The following is a 16,884-nucleotide window of genomic DNA, read 5'->3' on the forward strand; positions in this document are numbered from 1 at the left end:
AAGACAGAACTAAACACAAGCAAAAGCGATGAGGTGACAAAGCGAGAAATGACCGTCACCGGAAATTTCTGATAACGTCAGATAGATTGGGGATCGCGAGAAATCCACAACCGCCAAGATGAAACACAGGCTACAATTGGAATTAAGAAAATCGAAGGTGAGAATCTGATCACACGAACCTAGTGGGCATAAATGTTGAAAAGACACTTTAGGCAGAAAAAGAGAGGGTGCTTGCCAACATGAAGAGACGATTCGCAAGACGTGGCGGGCAACAAGAAGAGGACGTGGAGATGAATGTGGATCCCGCCCTCAGGAGCGCTCAACAGCAACCCAAGATACCGCAAAAGCCCCTGTCTGGAACACCATGCCTCAACACAACCAAAAGGTTCAAGAAGATACGCGGAACATCACACAGGACACGCCTAGTGTCACTGGTAACGGATGTAAGTGACAGATGCGGCGGGAAACCGCTTTTAAACATAGAACAAATAGCAAGATGACCCTGTGGGAAAATGCGCAGAAGAGACACCCACAGATACGTTGGTGGAGGGTTGTAAAGTCGACAACAAAGCTATGGTGCAGCGCAACGAGATATAATTTGGCCAGTGCGAGCGATTTTACACAGAGATGAACGAAGAAAAAAAAGGAGGAAGGTAAAGAAATAATGGGTCCTGTGATGCTCGGAGGGCCGTGACGAATCTACTACACGTATATCATTGTGGCCGCATCCGAGCCAGGCCTGGACCATAACTGGCAATTGCCAGTACAAGTAAGAGACACGCCACAACGCTGAGCATAACAATGTTCGAAACCACTAAGAACGTGGAGGGTTTGAAGTTGGCAAAGATACCTGCGAGAAATCCGAGCATGGCACCTATTACACTGACAGCAGGTTGATGAGTGACAAGAGTGATCGTCAAATTTTTACTTACCTCAGCACACAGAAAAAAGTGGGTATGCTTGTAATTATGACTAGCATCATCCTCTTCTTTCGCAGGTAATGCCCCTGTTCATTTGGCGATATTGAGTTAAGCTTACAGAAAATGAGGTAAACCGAACCGCGAATTCAAGAGAGCCCATCCTCTCGCCAAAGCGTTGCACCATCGTGCCCGCAAAAATGCAGCCGACGCCTGCAAGTAGGGAGCAAGAGCACAATGTCTGTGCAGTCTTCGATACACCCAAACCTGGAATGGTAAAAATTGCAATGTCCATAGCAATCGAAGCACCTGCCTGAGGTGACGAAATGAGAAGATGGTCTTGTTTGCAACGGCGAGATAGACTTACCAGGGTGATCTGATTTCTAGCTTGACTGCTGAAGTCGTCGACAAATCGTTGGACTTCTATGCCATTTACAATACCATCAACAGAAGTGTTTCTGATGCGTTCGACTGTGATCGGCATACATAACATCGTGACTGCAGCGCTGCTCACAGCAGAAAGAAGTTTATTCTTTTTGCGCCTCTCTCTCACCGCATGGGATCGGATGAGGCGAGCTTCGGGTTGGTTGTGGCGGTTCAGGTATTGATGATGGCCTATGTCATGCTTAATAGCAACGGCGAAGAAATCGACGTCGTACGTACGTAGTATGTATAATATTCTGCCTGATAGTTAGGAGATCAATATTCGAGTCGATCGTTTTCTCGAGGCTCACGCACAACAGAATACGACGCTAGTTTCTTCTAAGAGCCCATTTTCCACAAGCCCTTCTGCATCTTGCTCATCAAGGTACTTTGTGGTCGATGTACGGGTACATACCGATATCGGCCAGCTGTGCGACAATTTGATTCATTTGATCCAGTGTCCAGAACATCGAGGCAGCTGTCGACTGACTTAAAGTTATTGCTTCTGTTCCTTGCTCAGTGATTTTGATAGTCGTCGCGGTGCTATAACCTTACCTCCAAGATAACAGCCGATTTCTCTCCGTAAGCGTCTCACCACTGACGTTTCCATTCGACAACTGTGCGGAAAAAATTCAAAGTGTCTCCTGACAAGTAGCAAGAAACGTTCGGGTCAGATCGTTTCCATCAGGAGACGACCTTCGAGATTACTTACCAATATTGCGCCTCAAGTTCGAGTCCTGCTTCAAACTCGTAAAAAACAGCTCATTGAAAACGATAAAACGCACGAACTCTTGTGAGGCCATTTGCTTGGAATGACACACTCGCGGAAAAGAATGTATCCATTCAATTCCTCTAACCAGGCGATGATGCGCTGATCGGGCACAACGTAGTAGTATTGGAATCGTTTTTCTCCCATAAACGTCGTCGGGTAAACAACGAGAATCCAACCGTCTTCCTGTGCCGCAGCGCGTGATGCATCAACGAAATTGTCGAGCATCCGTAGATCCTGATAATTCCTCAGATTCATAGACGTATATGTTTTCTAAACATTCAGTCGGTGAGTACATCGTAAAGTTGACACAACAGCTGCTCACCTTTTTGTGGTTATAGTAATACGTACCTCCCAAGGGATGGATCAACTCCTGCCAATCGTCAAACGTCGGGGGCCTGCTGACGGTCGTTAGACCGATACCCACAGAAATAAAGGCGACCGACCTAGGGTCACTGATTTGCTTCTGTTGAACCATCGTATTCTCAATTTCATCTTGACTAAAAATAAAAATAATTTGGACTAAGCATTTTGCGCGATATCATCTGTAACTCACAGCATTACTACTTCGACATACCGGGGCAGCTGTGTTGGCCAAATGCCAATACCACGGTCAAGCAGCGTCATCTGTTGTTGAGACATTGAGGTCGCCTAAAATACCACTGTCAGAGCGTCGAAAGGTGCATCGTGACTGAGCATACCTTGCTTCCCCGATATCAATGTCCGTAAAGCTATAGTAGTTGTAAAGGTTACCAATACGCCACCTAACTTCCCAGTTAGTAAAAATCGTTTCCGCTCTTAATTATGTCAGGTTTGCTTTTTTGGGAGCACGAGCCGGCCGGGTGGCTGGGTCAAGGCATAACGTTTGTTGTTTCCCTTTTTTAGAAAAGTTCGCTAACGCTCCGTAGATATGCAATTATCTCGCTCTATTTCTGTCCGATTTTCTTGAATCCTGAAGCTTGAAGATTCGCAAGCAGCATAAAATGTGCGTGTGTATAACATTTGAACTGATCCAGCGCCATAAATATGAGAACCATATCGATTCAGATTCAGATTAGCAAGGTGTATGGGTACTAATTATACAAGATGATGTTGATAGGGTATTACACAGCAACTCTTGGTACGCGACTGTATGTATGTCTATAGGTATGTTATGTGTACATCATGGTATGATACATAGCTTGCATATTGCATGATTGGGCATCCGGTTGCAGTGGTAATGTGGTATGTTGGTGTATGTGGCGTATATCTATCATATCTCTGAATCTTGTTCAACATCAATGAATTCCTGTACCATCGCGGTAATGATCATATATGATAGAAGATTGAACACGAACTTACTTAGATCTTGAGACCAAGGCGTCGCGCCACGCGAGCGCAACCGCTGGCGCACATACGCAATAGCTCTTTGATTCTGTTTAGTAGTGACGTTCGTTGGTTGGCCGCCGTCTCGGATCCATGTCAATGACAATGTCGGCCAACGGTTGTAGATAACCTTACCATGCTGGCAAGGAACTCAAGGTGTGTCTGTCGCGATTGTCGGTTGATAAATTGATTTGAGATCAAGGAACTTACACGATCATCGTGTGCGAAGTTGGGTGAGTGGAAAACGCGAGACATCTAACGTAAATATTCCTTATATATTATCAGATCTGATCGGGATCGAAGACTTACTGTTAAGCTTCCTTATCGGGGTATAAAATGGGTGCTTTGTAGAGTAATGTAACGTGATATGGATGTGTCAACTAATGATCCAAATAATAATCAACAGGAGTGATGAGCCAAATAAATACAAACAAAAGCTTGATCGGTACCCCTGACGCATCGATAAAGGTAGTTTTGAACAACTCGTAGCCTAGGAAAATGGGCTCACAAGGCCCTTCAACTTTCACTCAAAGATAGGAATCGTAGGATGTAAGTCAAGGAATCATTCACAATGATGTGGTTCTTGTCGTAGTCCAGGTATGAACGAAGAACATCCAAAAAATCATAAGCAGCTTCTCGAAGTCCCATCTTCCGAATCGATATTGAGCATGCGTACACGGTGCAGTGTTGCGAAGATTATGCAGAACCTCGGGAATAAAACTATCCACGCGCAAATAGCGCGCGTCCCTCGACTGACTTTCTGCGGCACCAATAGACTAGTGGGATGTTGAGTAAATTGGGTGTAGAAGCCGTCTCGCAATAACTGCCACATCTCACCTTGACATGCTGTGGTAAAGAGGGGGGGGGGAGACGTTACACCTTGCTCGCTTCTGCAGATGATGAACTAGTAGTGGCGATTGAGGCTAATCGATACGTTGTACGCACCGCCGAGATCAGCAAGAGACATTATGTCCGTTGATTTCCAATTCAAGTTCGGCTGCACGGTCCGACTGAGTTAAACATCCAATAGCAGCTCACGAAGTAATCTTCCACTTCCAATCGCAACGGGAAGCGACTGATGAGGGTGATACGCCTACGCCTACAAGGTAAATGCGTGTCTGCTGTATCATGTGCACATTCTTGTTGGCTCATCGACTTGACCTGCAGAGAGCTACAGACCCCTTCTGTGCGGTTGAGAGTGATGGGGCTATTCGCAATGCAGCATTTCGGCCCAAAGCCAGTTAGAACGCCTCACGTCCGAGAGGCTGATCGACAAGGCCCTTCAACTTAGCGTGCTCCTCTCCGGCAAACGTTTATCCTCGTGTCTTCGTCTATTAAGTCATCAAGGCCAACGGTCTCGAAGTGTCCATGATCCTGACCGTGAGCAAGCAGCCATTCAGAGCGAAACATGGTTCGGCGCTGGTAAGCACAGAATGCAAGATCGAATACATTTTCCACGGGAATTATATAGACGCGAGGCGATTCCTGCATGCTGAATTCAACCCATATGTATTTACGGATCACGGAGATTATCTACAATCCGTTTAGTGCTCGAATGTGCATCGATGACACTCAAACTTGCCTTCGAGTCCGAGATGGTCCCTATGGCACTTGTGTTCTAACCTTCATCTTGGTTGAAAAAGCCGATGTAGCAGCCTATCATACTCCAGCAGGCCGTCCGTCGGTGTATCGGATGCGCATGAAAGAGGGAATCCATGCTGTTGTCGGTTAAGACGTATCTTATGGGATTGATCGTGACACATATTTATAAATCTTCATTCAAGTCGCTGAAGGATCTTTTATGCTGCAAAAGCACGCGTAAACCAACCAATGAGCTGAAGAAATGAAACGCATCATGATACGGAAAAGATAATCCCTACGTTCGATCATCCTTCGACAAGCTAGACATGCAAGTTGATTTGCGGTGAAGAAGATAAAGGCCCGAGAACGCACCTCTTGCAGTCGATCTCTCCGTGCCTGCAATTCAGTATTTCCTTGAGCCTCGAACTTGGCGCGTTGCCCAAGCACTCGAGCAAAGACGTGATCAGAGATAGTCCACTTCTTATGCTGGCCTCATGTTTGGAGTCTGCAGACGAGTTATCTGAAGTTGTGGCTCCTTATCGTCCGGCTGAAGAATTCGCGCTCCTTAAACATTGATGTGCTCCACAGACTCAAAGGCTCCAGAGATGGAGGAAAAGAAGATAGTCGTTGGCTGATGCTAGCTAGTAGTACATACAATACTACAAACAACAAATTGAGCGAACCCGTGCGACTTGATCACGTGGACTTGTCCTATCCTGGGAGTGACTCGGATAGGGCTACTTATTCGTCGTGCAGCATCATGTCTGCCTGAGACCAACGAAATCGTCTCACGTCTGACACGCTGATTGACAAGGTCCTTCAATTTGGCGTGTTTCTCTCCATGCTTGAACTGTTGCGGACTTTACTGGGTTGGTAAAGGGTCAATCAGTCATACCACGCTCAATGTCTCTGGAGCAGGTGCGCATTTCTACCTTCTTTTTCGTGATCTCACAAACCTTTGTAACCTCTTTTTTATTCCAATTTTTGTCCTTTGCAGGGTGAACTCTATGTAAGGCAGTACGTATATACAGTTCAGTCTCTTTTTAACCTTTATATATATATATAGTAACCATGCTCTCAAGCAGGGTTCGGGCCTTCTCGTCGTCGCCAAAATTTACAGCACTTCAATACCCGAGTACACAACTGTATGTTGCATGCAAGTTCCTTTCTCCCATCATTATATGGAAGTCGCCATGAGGCAAGCTCATGAAATGCGCGTGACTGACGGTCACTATGGAGGTTACGGATACTCTATGTCCGGGCTACTTCGGTATGTCATCACCGCTTCAACTGTAGGAGGCGAAAACTCAGTCGGACCGTGCAGCCGAACTTGAATTGGAAATCAACGGACATAATGTCTCTTGCTGATCTCGGCGGTGCGTACAACGTATCGATTAGCCTCAATCGCCACTACTAGTTCATCATCTGCAGAAGCGAGCAAGGTGTAACGTCTCCCCCCCCCCTCTTTACCACAGCATGTCAAGGTGAGATGTGGCAGTTATTGCGAGACGGCTTCTACACCCAATTTACTCAACATCCCACTAGTCTATTGGTGCCGCAGAAAGTCAGTCGAGGGACGCGCGCTATTTGCGCGTGGATAGTTTTATTCCCGAGGTTCTGCATAATCTTCGCAACACTGCACCGTGTACGCATGCTCAATATCGATTCGGAAGATGGGACTTCGAGAAGCTGCTTATGATTTTTTGGATGTTCTTCGTTCATACCTGGACTACGACAAGAACCACATCATTGTGAATGATTCCTTGACTTACATCCTACGATTCCTATCTTCGAGTGAATATTTCGAGGACCTTCCTCCGTTCATTTGGAAAAACCGAGCTGATATGCACATATTTGCCCATGTAGGGAAATTATGATTTTTGCGACACTGACTGATCCGACGTCCCTACTATTACATGTTCGTTTATCTATATTAAATATCGGTGTTGTTGTTCTTGATGCGATTGCGGATGCGCCCACAGGGCTAGAGTCACGGGCCCGGATCGGGAAACGAAAAAAGCAGGACAGTATTCAGCGGCTGAGAAGCGAGTTGAATGTTTCAAGGGTCGCATTGACGTGAATGACAGCACGCGCAGAGGCTTGACGAACCGGTTTTTTTCCGCTTTGCGAAATGACAGAATACTTGTATACGACCAAGCGATAAATTACATAATATAACCTTCCACGCAACGCAGCCGTCTGTGAAGCCCACATTTTAAAGAGTCCGCCTGATTTCAGGAATATCCGTATGCGACACCTGATAGCAGTGGCCGTACCGGAAGCCCGTCTGCAATACTAATGTGCAAATAGCTGATGCATAAACTAACTAACTAACTAACTAAACTAAACTAGTTGAATGATGGACATCGATAGACAATGGTTGAACTTGAGCTTGAATGTTGAATATTACATATCGCATGAAAGTTCAGATTGCTGACTCGTTGGAGTCAATCGGCTGAGCTTTGTTCTGTATGCATATAGACAGCCGAGCGTGCAGCATTAATTTTATGTAAGCTAAGTTTACATAAGCCAAGCCAAGCTGAGTTACTGCTACGCGAGTACTTATCATGGTACTATACAAGATCTCTGTGACTTTCAACGTAAATTGTAGACTAGCCTAATCGGTAAAGCTTAAAGTTTGGCGCGCTTACGACGACGGCATTAGTTTTAGTACAACCTGAGCGCCGGATCTACTAGAATTCATTCAGATCTCGTCTCAGGACTTCCAAGACAACGGCGATGTAGTACCAGGCCCTTTCCAACTTCAATTCAGTCACCCAAATATTGCGCTTAATGCCCGTGCACATGACGGGACGCCATCATATACGTGATAAGCTAAGTACGTCAAAACCGGGCCATCGGATGTGCAGCGACCGACTTAAAATCTAGAGTGCAGAGGCGCAATGGGAGCTGTCTTCACTGCCCCCCTCCCACTTCCACTCCCTCTCCCTTAATATCTACAGCTGCTGCACGTTCTTTAGCCCGTTCATCGGACACTCACTGTCGTTACAGCTCTCTCGGAATGGAATACCCAGACGAGGTCGATGACCTTGTCCAACTCAGACTGGATCAATTCGTCGGCCAATCTCAAGACATGTTTACGCGCGTATCGGACGATCTTCGGTCGGAGATCGATTTCATTCGTTTCGTATTAGCAGGTAGGATCGGGCCAGAGGCAGACGAGGAAGTCGACCGGTGCCGCATCAGCCTGAATGCCCAGCAAGGCGTTGCCCCTCTTCCTCCCCGACCTGAGACCACCATTACCCGTGACATTGACTCTGTCATTGGAGTATCACGTTCGTTGCCTTATACAACGGCATTGTCGGTCTGGCCCGTCCCTCCTTTTAAGGAGACGTTGACTAGGGACAACCATCTCAAGAGTCGCGCATACGACGCTGAGGTGAGACACGTCCGATAAAGTAACTGGTGGCAGTTATGGATCCTGACCATATTGAACCAGGGTGCCGAGATCCAGGTCCCCATGCACAAAATTCCGAACGTCCCTTTGGGGAAAGTGGAACAGCGGCACGTCGTCAGGATTTTTTTCCCCAGATTATACACCGCAGCGTCCGAAGACCCATCTTGGGTCGGATTGTCTCAAGAGAACTTAGCCCTCATATACGACCTCTGCCTTCGTCCTATGATGATACGATATTTGCCTGAAACAAGAGATAGATGGCCGACCTCTTATAATGTCGCGTTATCCCATGCTAGGACATCCACCGGCTCCCTCGCATTCAACACCGTCGACGTCGCTTGGCGCGTTTTGGAGCAGCTTGAAATCCCATTGCTCACAAAACTTGGGGAGGTAAAGGATGAGTTCAAGGATGCATATTATGTGCACGAGTTACGTGGAAAGAAGAACGCTGCTATGCATGATGGGGAGGATGCGGCTGCGAGACGTACGGCTGTTGATGAAGTATTTGAGCATGTTGATGGTCGACACCTGGATCCTCGGCAGTGGCATGTAGATGTTGCGCTAACGATTGGCTTGCCAGGGCACGTCGTCACCTGGCGCGAGTCTTCTCACCGAGAAATCCTCAACTTTCTTATGCCTGACGCAGGCCCTGACTGCATCGATCGCTTAATGAGGAAAAAGTCAGCGTTCCACGTTGATCGCCATCTACAAATCAAAGAATTTGCCGGCTTTCGTGCAACTACGACCGCTGTTACGCGCGCAGATGGCATATCATACGTACAGGCATATTGCACCGAAAAAAACGTGACGTATTCACTGAGCCCTGGTGTCTTTCGGCGGCGTCGAGCCAAAGAGCTTCTGGAGAGGAGGACGCAGGAGAAGATTCTATCGGACTTGGATATCATGAGCGACGTATTTTTTGAATGCACTGGTGATGGGGCGGTCGCCGGTCGCGATGGCTGCGCCCGTCTTGAGGTTCGGGTTCCGCTGGACAAGGCCTTAAACTGGCTGCCTACTCTCCCAGAGGACCTCGTCCAGCGCTCCGTCATTGCAATCGACAAACGGCTATGGTGGTAAGTACGCATTCGCATGACATCCTGTTCTATCCCTGAGCCAATACGTCCCAGGTACTTCGTGTATTATCGTCTCGCTGCCATTCGTTTGATCCTCCTGAATTTGTCTCAAGCGGATGCCAGGGCACGTGCCCTGGACACTACGTTGGCACTCGGCGCTGTATGCATTTATATGCTCAACGCCTGCTTCACCCGTCCCGCTGAGGGCTTTGGATGGGAGAGCTTGATCGAGACTGCCTGCCAACAGGTGCTCGAAGATCCCGACGACGCTGATGAAGACCCACCGACTTTGCCCATTCTATATGACGGCGGCGGGTACTTCGTCTGTGATATCGTCCTTAATCCCCACTTGAACCGGGGATTTTTTCGACTGCCTCTCCAGCGCACATTCGACTCAAAGTCTTTGACTCGCATTTATCAGGCGCACTCCATGAACGACATCAAAGCCTCGTTCTCTTGGGTCATAGCTTCACTCAGCCGATCTCGCCCGAACCCGGAACGAACGGACAATCGTAAGCGTAAAACTCGCGATGTCGATGTCATCAGGCAGCCAGATCGACAGCGCTTGCGCCTCAGCACTGAGATCGTTGGTGTCCGCTTCAAACGTTCAGTTCGCTTGGCAGGTAGGGATGTAGAACTTCATATCTCGAACGGGGGAGATGAACAGGACCTTCATGAGGAAGAGGGCGACGAGGAAGGGGATCTCACGACTGATCAACGTGCCGCAAAAATTTACGAGCAATTCTTCCTGGACATCATCGAGGAGGCGCCCAACCGGAAATCCAAGCGGGAAGGATCATATCTTTCCATTCCTGTCCGGATGCGCGGCGACCTGGCGCGGCCAGCACTACTACAGACAACCGCAGTTCCTTTCGATCAAGTGCAATACTCCTACTGCTCAAGGGAACAGTGGAAGATGCACTTTGGTCGTTTTTTTCCCGCTACTGCCGAAGACGCTGCTCAAGCTGCTGAACGTCAGAATTTTAAAAAGTGCACATACCTCAACCGCTACATCGCTCTTGCACAGCAAACTGAATCCAAATGTCTGCCTAGGATCAGACGTGCACTGGAGAAGGAATTCAACACCCTGGCATGGGTGCCATGCACCCAGTCGGACCGTATGTGGGTTACCAAACCAATGCCCGGTAGAGTATGGAAGACGCTTCCTGCAGGGAAACGAGGAGGTCCAGCGATCGTAATGAATCCACAGTTGCAGCAGAAACTAGTCACCCTGCGCGTATTTCCTCATCCTGACGGGAGCGATGACGAAGCAGGCTCGGAGGAGGATGATTGAACTTTACATCATGGACTTACAATGATTAATGCGAGCTTCTGTTACATACTCACACTTTAGTACCGATTGGCCTACTAGTACATCGCGGACTCACTCATATTCATCATGATTACATATCGATACTCGTGCTTTCGTACTGACCTAGGGTCCTTTGTCCGAATAATCAGACATCCTTGTCGTTTTGAATCTTTTGATGCAAGAATTTGCTGCAGTAATGCATCCCAATATGCATCAAATCACACTCACAAAAAAGGGAAACATCCCACGCTCAATGACAATAAACATAAATTATTAGAGACATTTCTCCCCCAGGCCGGACAATTGTCAAAATCTTCCGAGTTCAATAGTAGTTGTCTTCCAGTCAACGTCGCATCATATGCAGCTCCGCCACTCACCCTGCCATCTCTATCCGAAGTTGAGATTCGGGCAACCGTCCCATCGCTGCAAAATATCGATTTGGCTTTGTGGCCTTATACCCTGATGCCAGAACACCCGTCAGAGCCCTATTCGTTTTGCTTCGTATTCCTTATCACAGAAGTCAGACAGCAGCGTGGTGCAGCAGAAGAGACCCCCCGCAGGTATACTATTATTTGATGGTGCTGAATTTCACTAATATTTATCTGAAGGTTGTAGACAGGCTTTCGATGCTTCATTATTATCGTGCACTGTGACGCGCGCACAATGGCCTATCGATGTAAACCGACAGGAATTGCGTGGCTGAATGATTAGCGCTTCGAATCAACGTGCTGGCTATGGCTTAAAGGATATGTACTGCCAAAGAATTAGACTTCTATTCCCTTTTCACAGTGCGTCACCTCGCCGTTTCTCTCACACTGATCCAAATCTACGACGACTTCTGACGAGTGAAGACAATGAACTCGGTCGTCCTCAAGAAGTCTACAATGCAAATGTCACTGAAAGTATGGTATGTGGTCTCTTGCAATTCGTCGCTGGCAGCCCTCATATTTTTCGTCTAGAGCGCCGAACCTCTTAGGGGAGTTTGTCAGTCCCTGTGGAAATTGAAAAATGGGCTAACAAAAAAATTTCCTGCGCATAGACGCGAATGCTGATTGTCCTTAATGAAGCTGGGATTGTGGCGACTTCTGTGGCGTCCGCAGCCAGGAGGTCTCGCTGCCATGGATGATTTTGAGACAACATATCTTCAATCCCTAGAGATCATTGATGCTGCGCTTGAGAAGATCACACATGTATGGGTCGTTCTCGTTCACGGAAGACGAACCAATCAAGTTGTATAGGTACATCCGTACGCAAAAGTGGTGTTGGGTGTCCTGTCTACTGCATCTAAGGTACGTTCAGCTTCTCCCATAGTTCTGTCTCCTGCTCAGAAGTCATAATTCCATGTAGACCATCATCGCTCAAGCAGAGCACGACCAATCAGTTCACCGTCTTCTCGGGGGATTGGCTGAAGTTTACCGTTTCATGACTCTAGATCATACTCTTGATAAAATTGAATTCCATGCGCGAAATATCGTTCAGCAGACTCGTGAGTGCGCCCGTTTCATCAGGGACTACCCCGAGACAAAGAGCTTTTGTGAGTCGCCAAGCTATCGCACTTCGTACATAAATCTCATGCTATTATCATCTCAGAAACTGATATCATTATCAAGCAGTACAATGACACTTTGGATGACTTATGCAACAGTTCTGGGACCAAGATGATCAAGATGTGGCCGTCTTTGTCCAACATACGGGTAAGAGTTCTGACACTTCCGTCTTTACATGTTCACACCGTTTCTGGCGATACACTAGATCTCGGGGATATAGTTTATGCAAAGGGCGCAGGACCAAATACCATGAAGCCGTGCCTATCAGGGACGCGTACGGAGATTCTTTTCCAGGTTACGGATTGGATCAACGGCAGTGGAGATGCTATTGAGCGTGTGCGGTGGCTATCTGGCCCTGCAGGCACGGGGAAATCAGCCATTACTCAGACGATTGTCTAGTGGTTCAGCGACATGGGAGTGCTTGGTTCATGTTTCTGCTTCGACGGAGCCCAAGAAACCGAGAAACATCGTGAAGAAGTTTTCCTCACCATCGCTCGCGACCTAGTTGATCGTCGCCAACTTCATGATGTCGAAGATGCATTCCATGACATTCAGTATATTCTACGGTTATCCATGGACGAAATTCCAGCAGCAGCGGCGGAACGCGACATCTGCACTTTTGTATCTGACATGGGCATGTCTTGTATGCGAATACAGGCCTTCCCAGCGCAAACCCGAGGTCTCGCTTTGAAACTGTCGTGAACTGCGATCCTGGAAAATTCTCAAACAAGCTGTATGATACGTATGGGCTCATTTTGGCATAAATCTGGGCACGACATCAGTATGACGATGTCGAGCACCAGGAAGCACTAGCGGTGTTTCGTTCCGCGATGGGACAAATACCTAGCACGGATGAATCTCTCCCGTTCGATTCGCTCGACGACACGCGGAACTACAACATTCATCACAAACTGGACGTCGCACGACATATGGGATCCCTCCTCAGTGGCACAATGGATTCAGATATCCCTGTCAAGCCCCTTCACGCATCGTTCCAAGAGTTCCTCACAGACAAGTTATTCAGTGGAGACTTTTTCGTCGATGTGATGAAGACGCAACACCACGACTTAGCGTTGGCGTCACTTCAAGTGATGGAACATGGTCTTCGCTTCAATATGTGTGATTTAGAGTCATCATACCTCCCTAATCGCGAAAAAACCGGACTGCCTTAATGTGATAAAACATTCATTCCTTCACATCTCTCCTATTCCTGTCGATTTTGTACTACATATGTTTAATAAATGTATTTTGATGATGATGAGGTTGCAAAGGTGATTGGATTAGGGTTACTTAGGGACGCAGCTCGTGATGGGCCTATCATGGTGCTCATCGCTGGCCAGTCGTCTTGCCATGTCATTAGGGACGCTCAAAGTTCGGGGGCGCACAGGTTGCCCATGCCCACCGCCCACACCTACGACCCCCCCGCGCAGCAACACCATCCCGTTTTGTACATATCTGTATTATATAATACAATGCTAATGTAGTCATTGAAGGCTTGAACAGTAAACATATCACAGATGGATTGCACGAGCAATACCTGCGCTCATACCTCATACTTATTGTCCTTCATATCTTATTTCACCTTGCAGACACTGTAGAAGAAGCAGCACAGCAGCTGCACTGTGACATATCTTGCATTCTCACCATCCAGCAAACTCGCTACCTGCAAGGACGATCCCCCATTGCAAAAGCTGGTAGTTTACACCTTGCTTGGGAATATGCCAAAAGTCCATCTGACCATGACTGCTTTACCAACATGCTTTGAATTTCCCCTATGATTTTCAAGGTGTTGCTTGATTTAATTGAAGACCATCCTGCATTCCATAATAATTCACACAGTTCTCAAACACCCATCCAGACTCAGCTTGCCATCACACTCTATTGGATGGGACACTATGGAAATGGTGGGTCACTAGAGGACATTGCCCACCATGCAGGGATCTCAGAGGGTGGAGTGGAGTTATTTATGGAGTGATGCTTTGCTGCAATTGAATACCTACATGATGCATTTGTTTGCCTACTGTTACAGCAACATCCACTTGCTTAGCCCCTATTCATTTTCTTTGCTCACACCCTTGCTGGACTCTTTCCTCTTTGGGTGATCGCCCCCCTTTTCCTTCTTGATTGTTCTATCTCTTTCTCTTGATCATTCCACTGACCATTCTGTTGGTTGTACCTTATCCTTGGTTCATCCAATGACTCACTGGCCCTATGCCCTTACTGCTTAACCAGTACTTCTTACTTACTATGGTATTCTGACTCATCATGACTCACCGTAACTTGTGTTCCCTTTACCCTTACCACTCAACTGGTACTTTCTACTTACTTTGGTATCTTGACTTGTTGTGACTCGACTCGCCCTCTACCCTTACCACTAATATGGCAGACCTGCCCTTATCCCTTCCAATGGTATATATACCTTACGGGTAGCACTTGTATTCTCTAACTTGAATCTACTTGGTTCATACTGTCTATTCCTTGAGCCCTAAGCAAGCTCTCCTCTTATCAAGTACCTTTGTTGGAGCTTGTTGCTGCCAATGTCCTTAGCCTTGAAAGAGAATGATTGATGACTTCACCATTGTAATCATTGATAATCAATCCTAGCCCTAGTGGCTAGATTGATTGCTGTGAACTTGTACCTACAAATGCTCGCTGGTTGCAGCAGGCTTGGTGCAAGCCCCAATCCAAGTTCTATGTTACTTACTCACTTCATTTGCATGCCACAGACTTAGCTTGATTGTAACAGAAATAAGTATTCAGCTTTTTCTGCTTGGCTCGTCCATTCACATTCTTGAATGAAAGATATTGAGGGAGTTGTTGAACTTGGTAAGGAATGGTTCCTGGTGTGTCTTGCATAAGACTCAGAGGCAAGCAAAACAATAATCCAGATACGAATTTGAAGATGAGTAGTAACAGGTACTAATGGTATGTAGTATGTACTGCAAGTCTGCAACTGCAAACACTGAGTGCTGAGTGCTGAGCACTGAGTAATCAGACTGGATGGCACCAGTGATGCATTACTTAATAGTAATGCATCATGCTGTTGTAGTATTGCATTACTATCAAAGTAATGCATCAAGCTGTGGCAGTATTGTATTGCTTGCTTCAAGGTTACAAGGAATAATGCAAAACACCACTCCTACTTATAATCATTGCAACCCCAGACATCAAATCACTGCCTTCCCCCCTGTTCGTTATATCTCATCTCATGTCTTGACTTGGAGATTCACTGGCACCCACAGTGCAGTCGCAAGAACGTTCCCATGCCATCATGACACCTACCAATGTCTGTAAGTGTCCTCATTAGTCAATTACTTCAGTTTTTATTGACCATGGACATGTCCTATAAGTAGTGTTCAACCATGAGCCCTCTCCCACTGCTGAGATGAGCCTAATTCTACTCCCAGAATCCTTGCCTTACAACACTACTCCATATACAGTTCCAGACTCAGAGCAACAGACTGCCTGGGTTTATCCTCATGAAGCTGCATACCCGGAGGTTGTTTGGTCAATGGCTGATGAGTGTGAGCTTTACTTGTACAGAGGTATGCTGTATAACATACTGGTTAAGCTAGCACCACCCCCACCATATTATTGTGTCACATGCGGACAATACATTGGAATTTTTAATCATTAGTAAGTTATTACTTGTAGCTGGCCTGTATTTGAACATTAATATGTTTTTCTGTATTCTAGGAATGATGTCATGGAAAGTATCAATGGCTTTTTGACCACAGTTTTTTGCAGTCACTTTACTTGATGTTAGAGTGGACCTTCTCCACCTTAGTATTGAACAAGGAATAGTGGTTCTTTACTATAGCTAGAAGTAAAGTAGTAGGGTGACTGGCAACAAATGTAGCAAGGTGATACATGCAGGTTGGTGATGTGCATCTGCATCCTGCATCCTGCATCATCTCCCTTGCCCTTGTAGCCACTCTCTTGCCCTCCTGCATCTCTTCCCTTGGTTACTAGCTTACTGTCAATTTGATTCTGAGTGCTACCTCCCAGGCCTCCATCACATTCAGATTTTGTGACCCTCAGGCCTCATTTATCATGGATCTAGGGTTTAATGGTCATTGGTGTGTATTTTCCAGATATATTGTAGTACACCTGATCAGATGAGTTTTACTACTACTAGTGTCTACCAATGGCCATCAACTCTGCACACACCTGGCAAGGCCCAAACTTTTTCGCATCTACTGACGATGTTAAGAACCATGCTCAAAGGAGAGAGAGACTGACTCAGAGGGGCTTGGCCTCAGCTCATACGCTGTGCCCCTTACCCAAGTATGTGCCCTTCATTTCAGAGGAAGTCTGATGATGGTCTGATGAAGTCTGGAGGACTTCTGGAGGCTGACTACTCTGGTGGAGAGTGCGGGAGGACTTCCAGAGGAGCACAGGAAATGTCCGGAGGAGCATGGGAGAGTTCTGGAGGAATGCAAGAAATGCTCAGGAGAGTTCCTGCTGCAAGGTATATTC

The 16,884-nt window shown here is 46.8% G+C and overlaps 2 protein-coding genes across 2 annotated transcripts; one reads left to right on the plus strand and one right to left on the minus strand.

Annotated features, from left to right (window-relative positions):
• Positions 1 to 81: 81 nt before the first annotated feature.
• On the plus strand, positions 82 to 597 carry BJ212DRAFT_1306943 (uncharacterized protein; the record flags this gene model as incomplete). The annotated part of the gene is made up of 3 exons (XM_041333834.1): positions 82 to 157; positions 217 to 443; positions 493 to 597. Coding segments are annotated over 3 exons (408 nt in total), but the record flags the coding sequence as incomplete, so codon positions are not given.
• Positions 598 to 713: 116 nt separating this feature from the next.
• On the minus strand, positions 714 to 2,751 carry BJ212DRAFT_1490174 (uncharacterized protein; the record flags this gene model as incomplete). The annotated part of the gene is made up of 12 exons (XM_041341454.1): positions 714 to 882; positions 933 to 1,006; positions 1,060 to 1,230; positions 1,285 to 1,601; positions 1,656 to 1,706; positions 1,756 to 1,883; positions 1,943 to 1,984; positions 2,053 to 2,077; positions 2,130 to 2,382; positions 2,435 to 2,507; positions 2,556 to 2,609; positions 2,666 to 2,751. 12 exons carry the CDS (start codon positions 2,749 to 2,751, stop codon positions 714 to 716), a joined length of 1,443 nt encoding a protein of 480 aa, XP_041185081.1.
• Between the last annotated feature and the right edge of the window lie 14,133 nt (positions 2,752 to 16,884).

The sequence above is a fragment of the Suillus subaureus genome, assembly GCF_016647635.1.
Source record: "Suillus subaureus strain MN1 chromosome Unknown BJ212scaffold_398, whole genome shotgun sequence".
NCBI lineage: Eukaryota > Fungi > Basidiomycota > Agaricomycetes > Boletales > Suillaceae > Suillus > Suillus subaureus.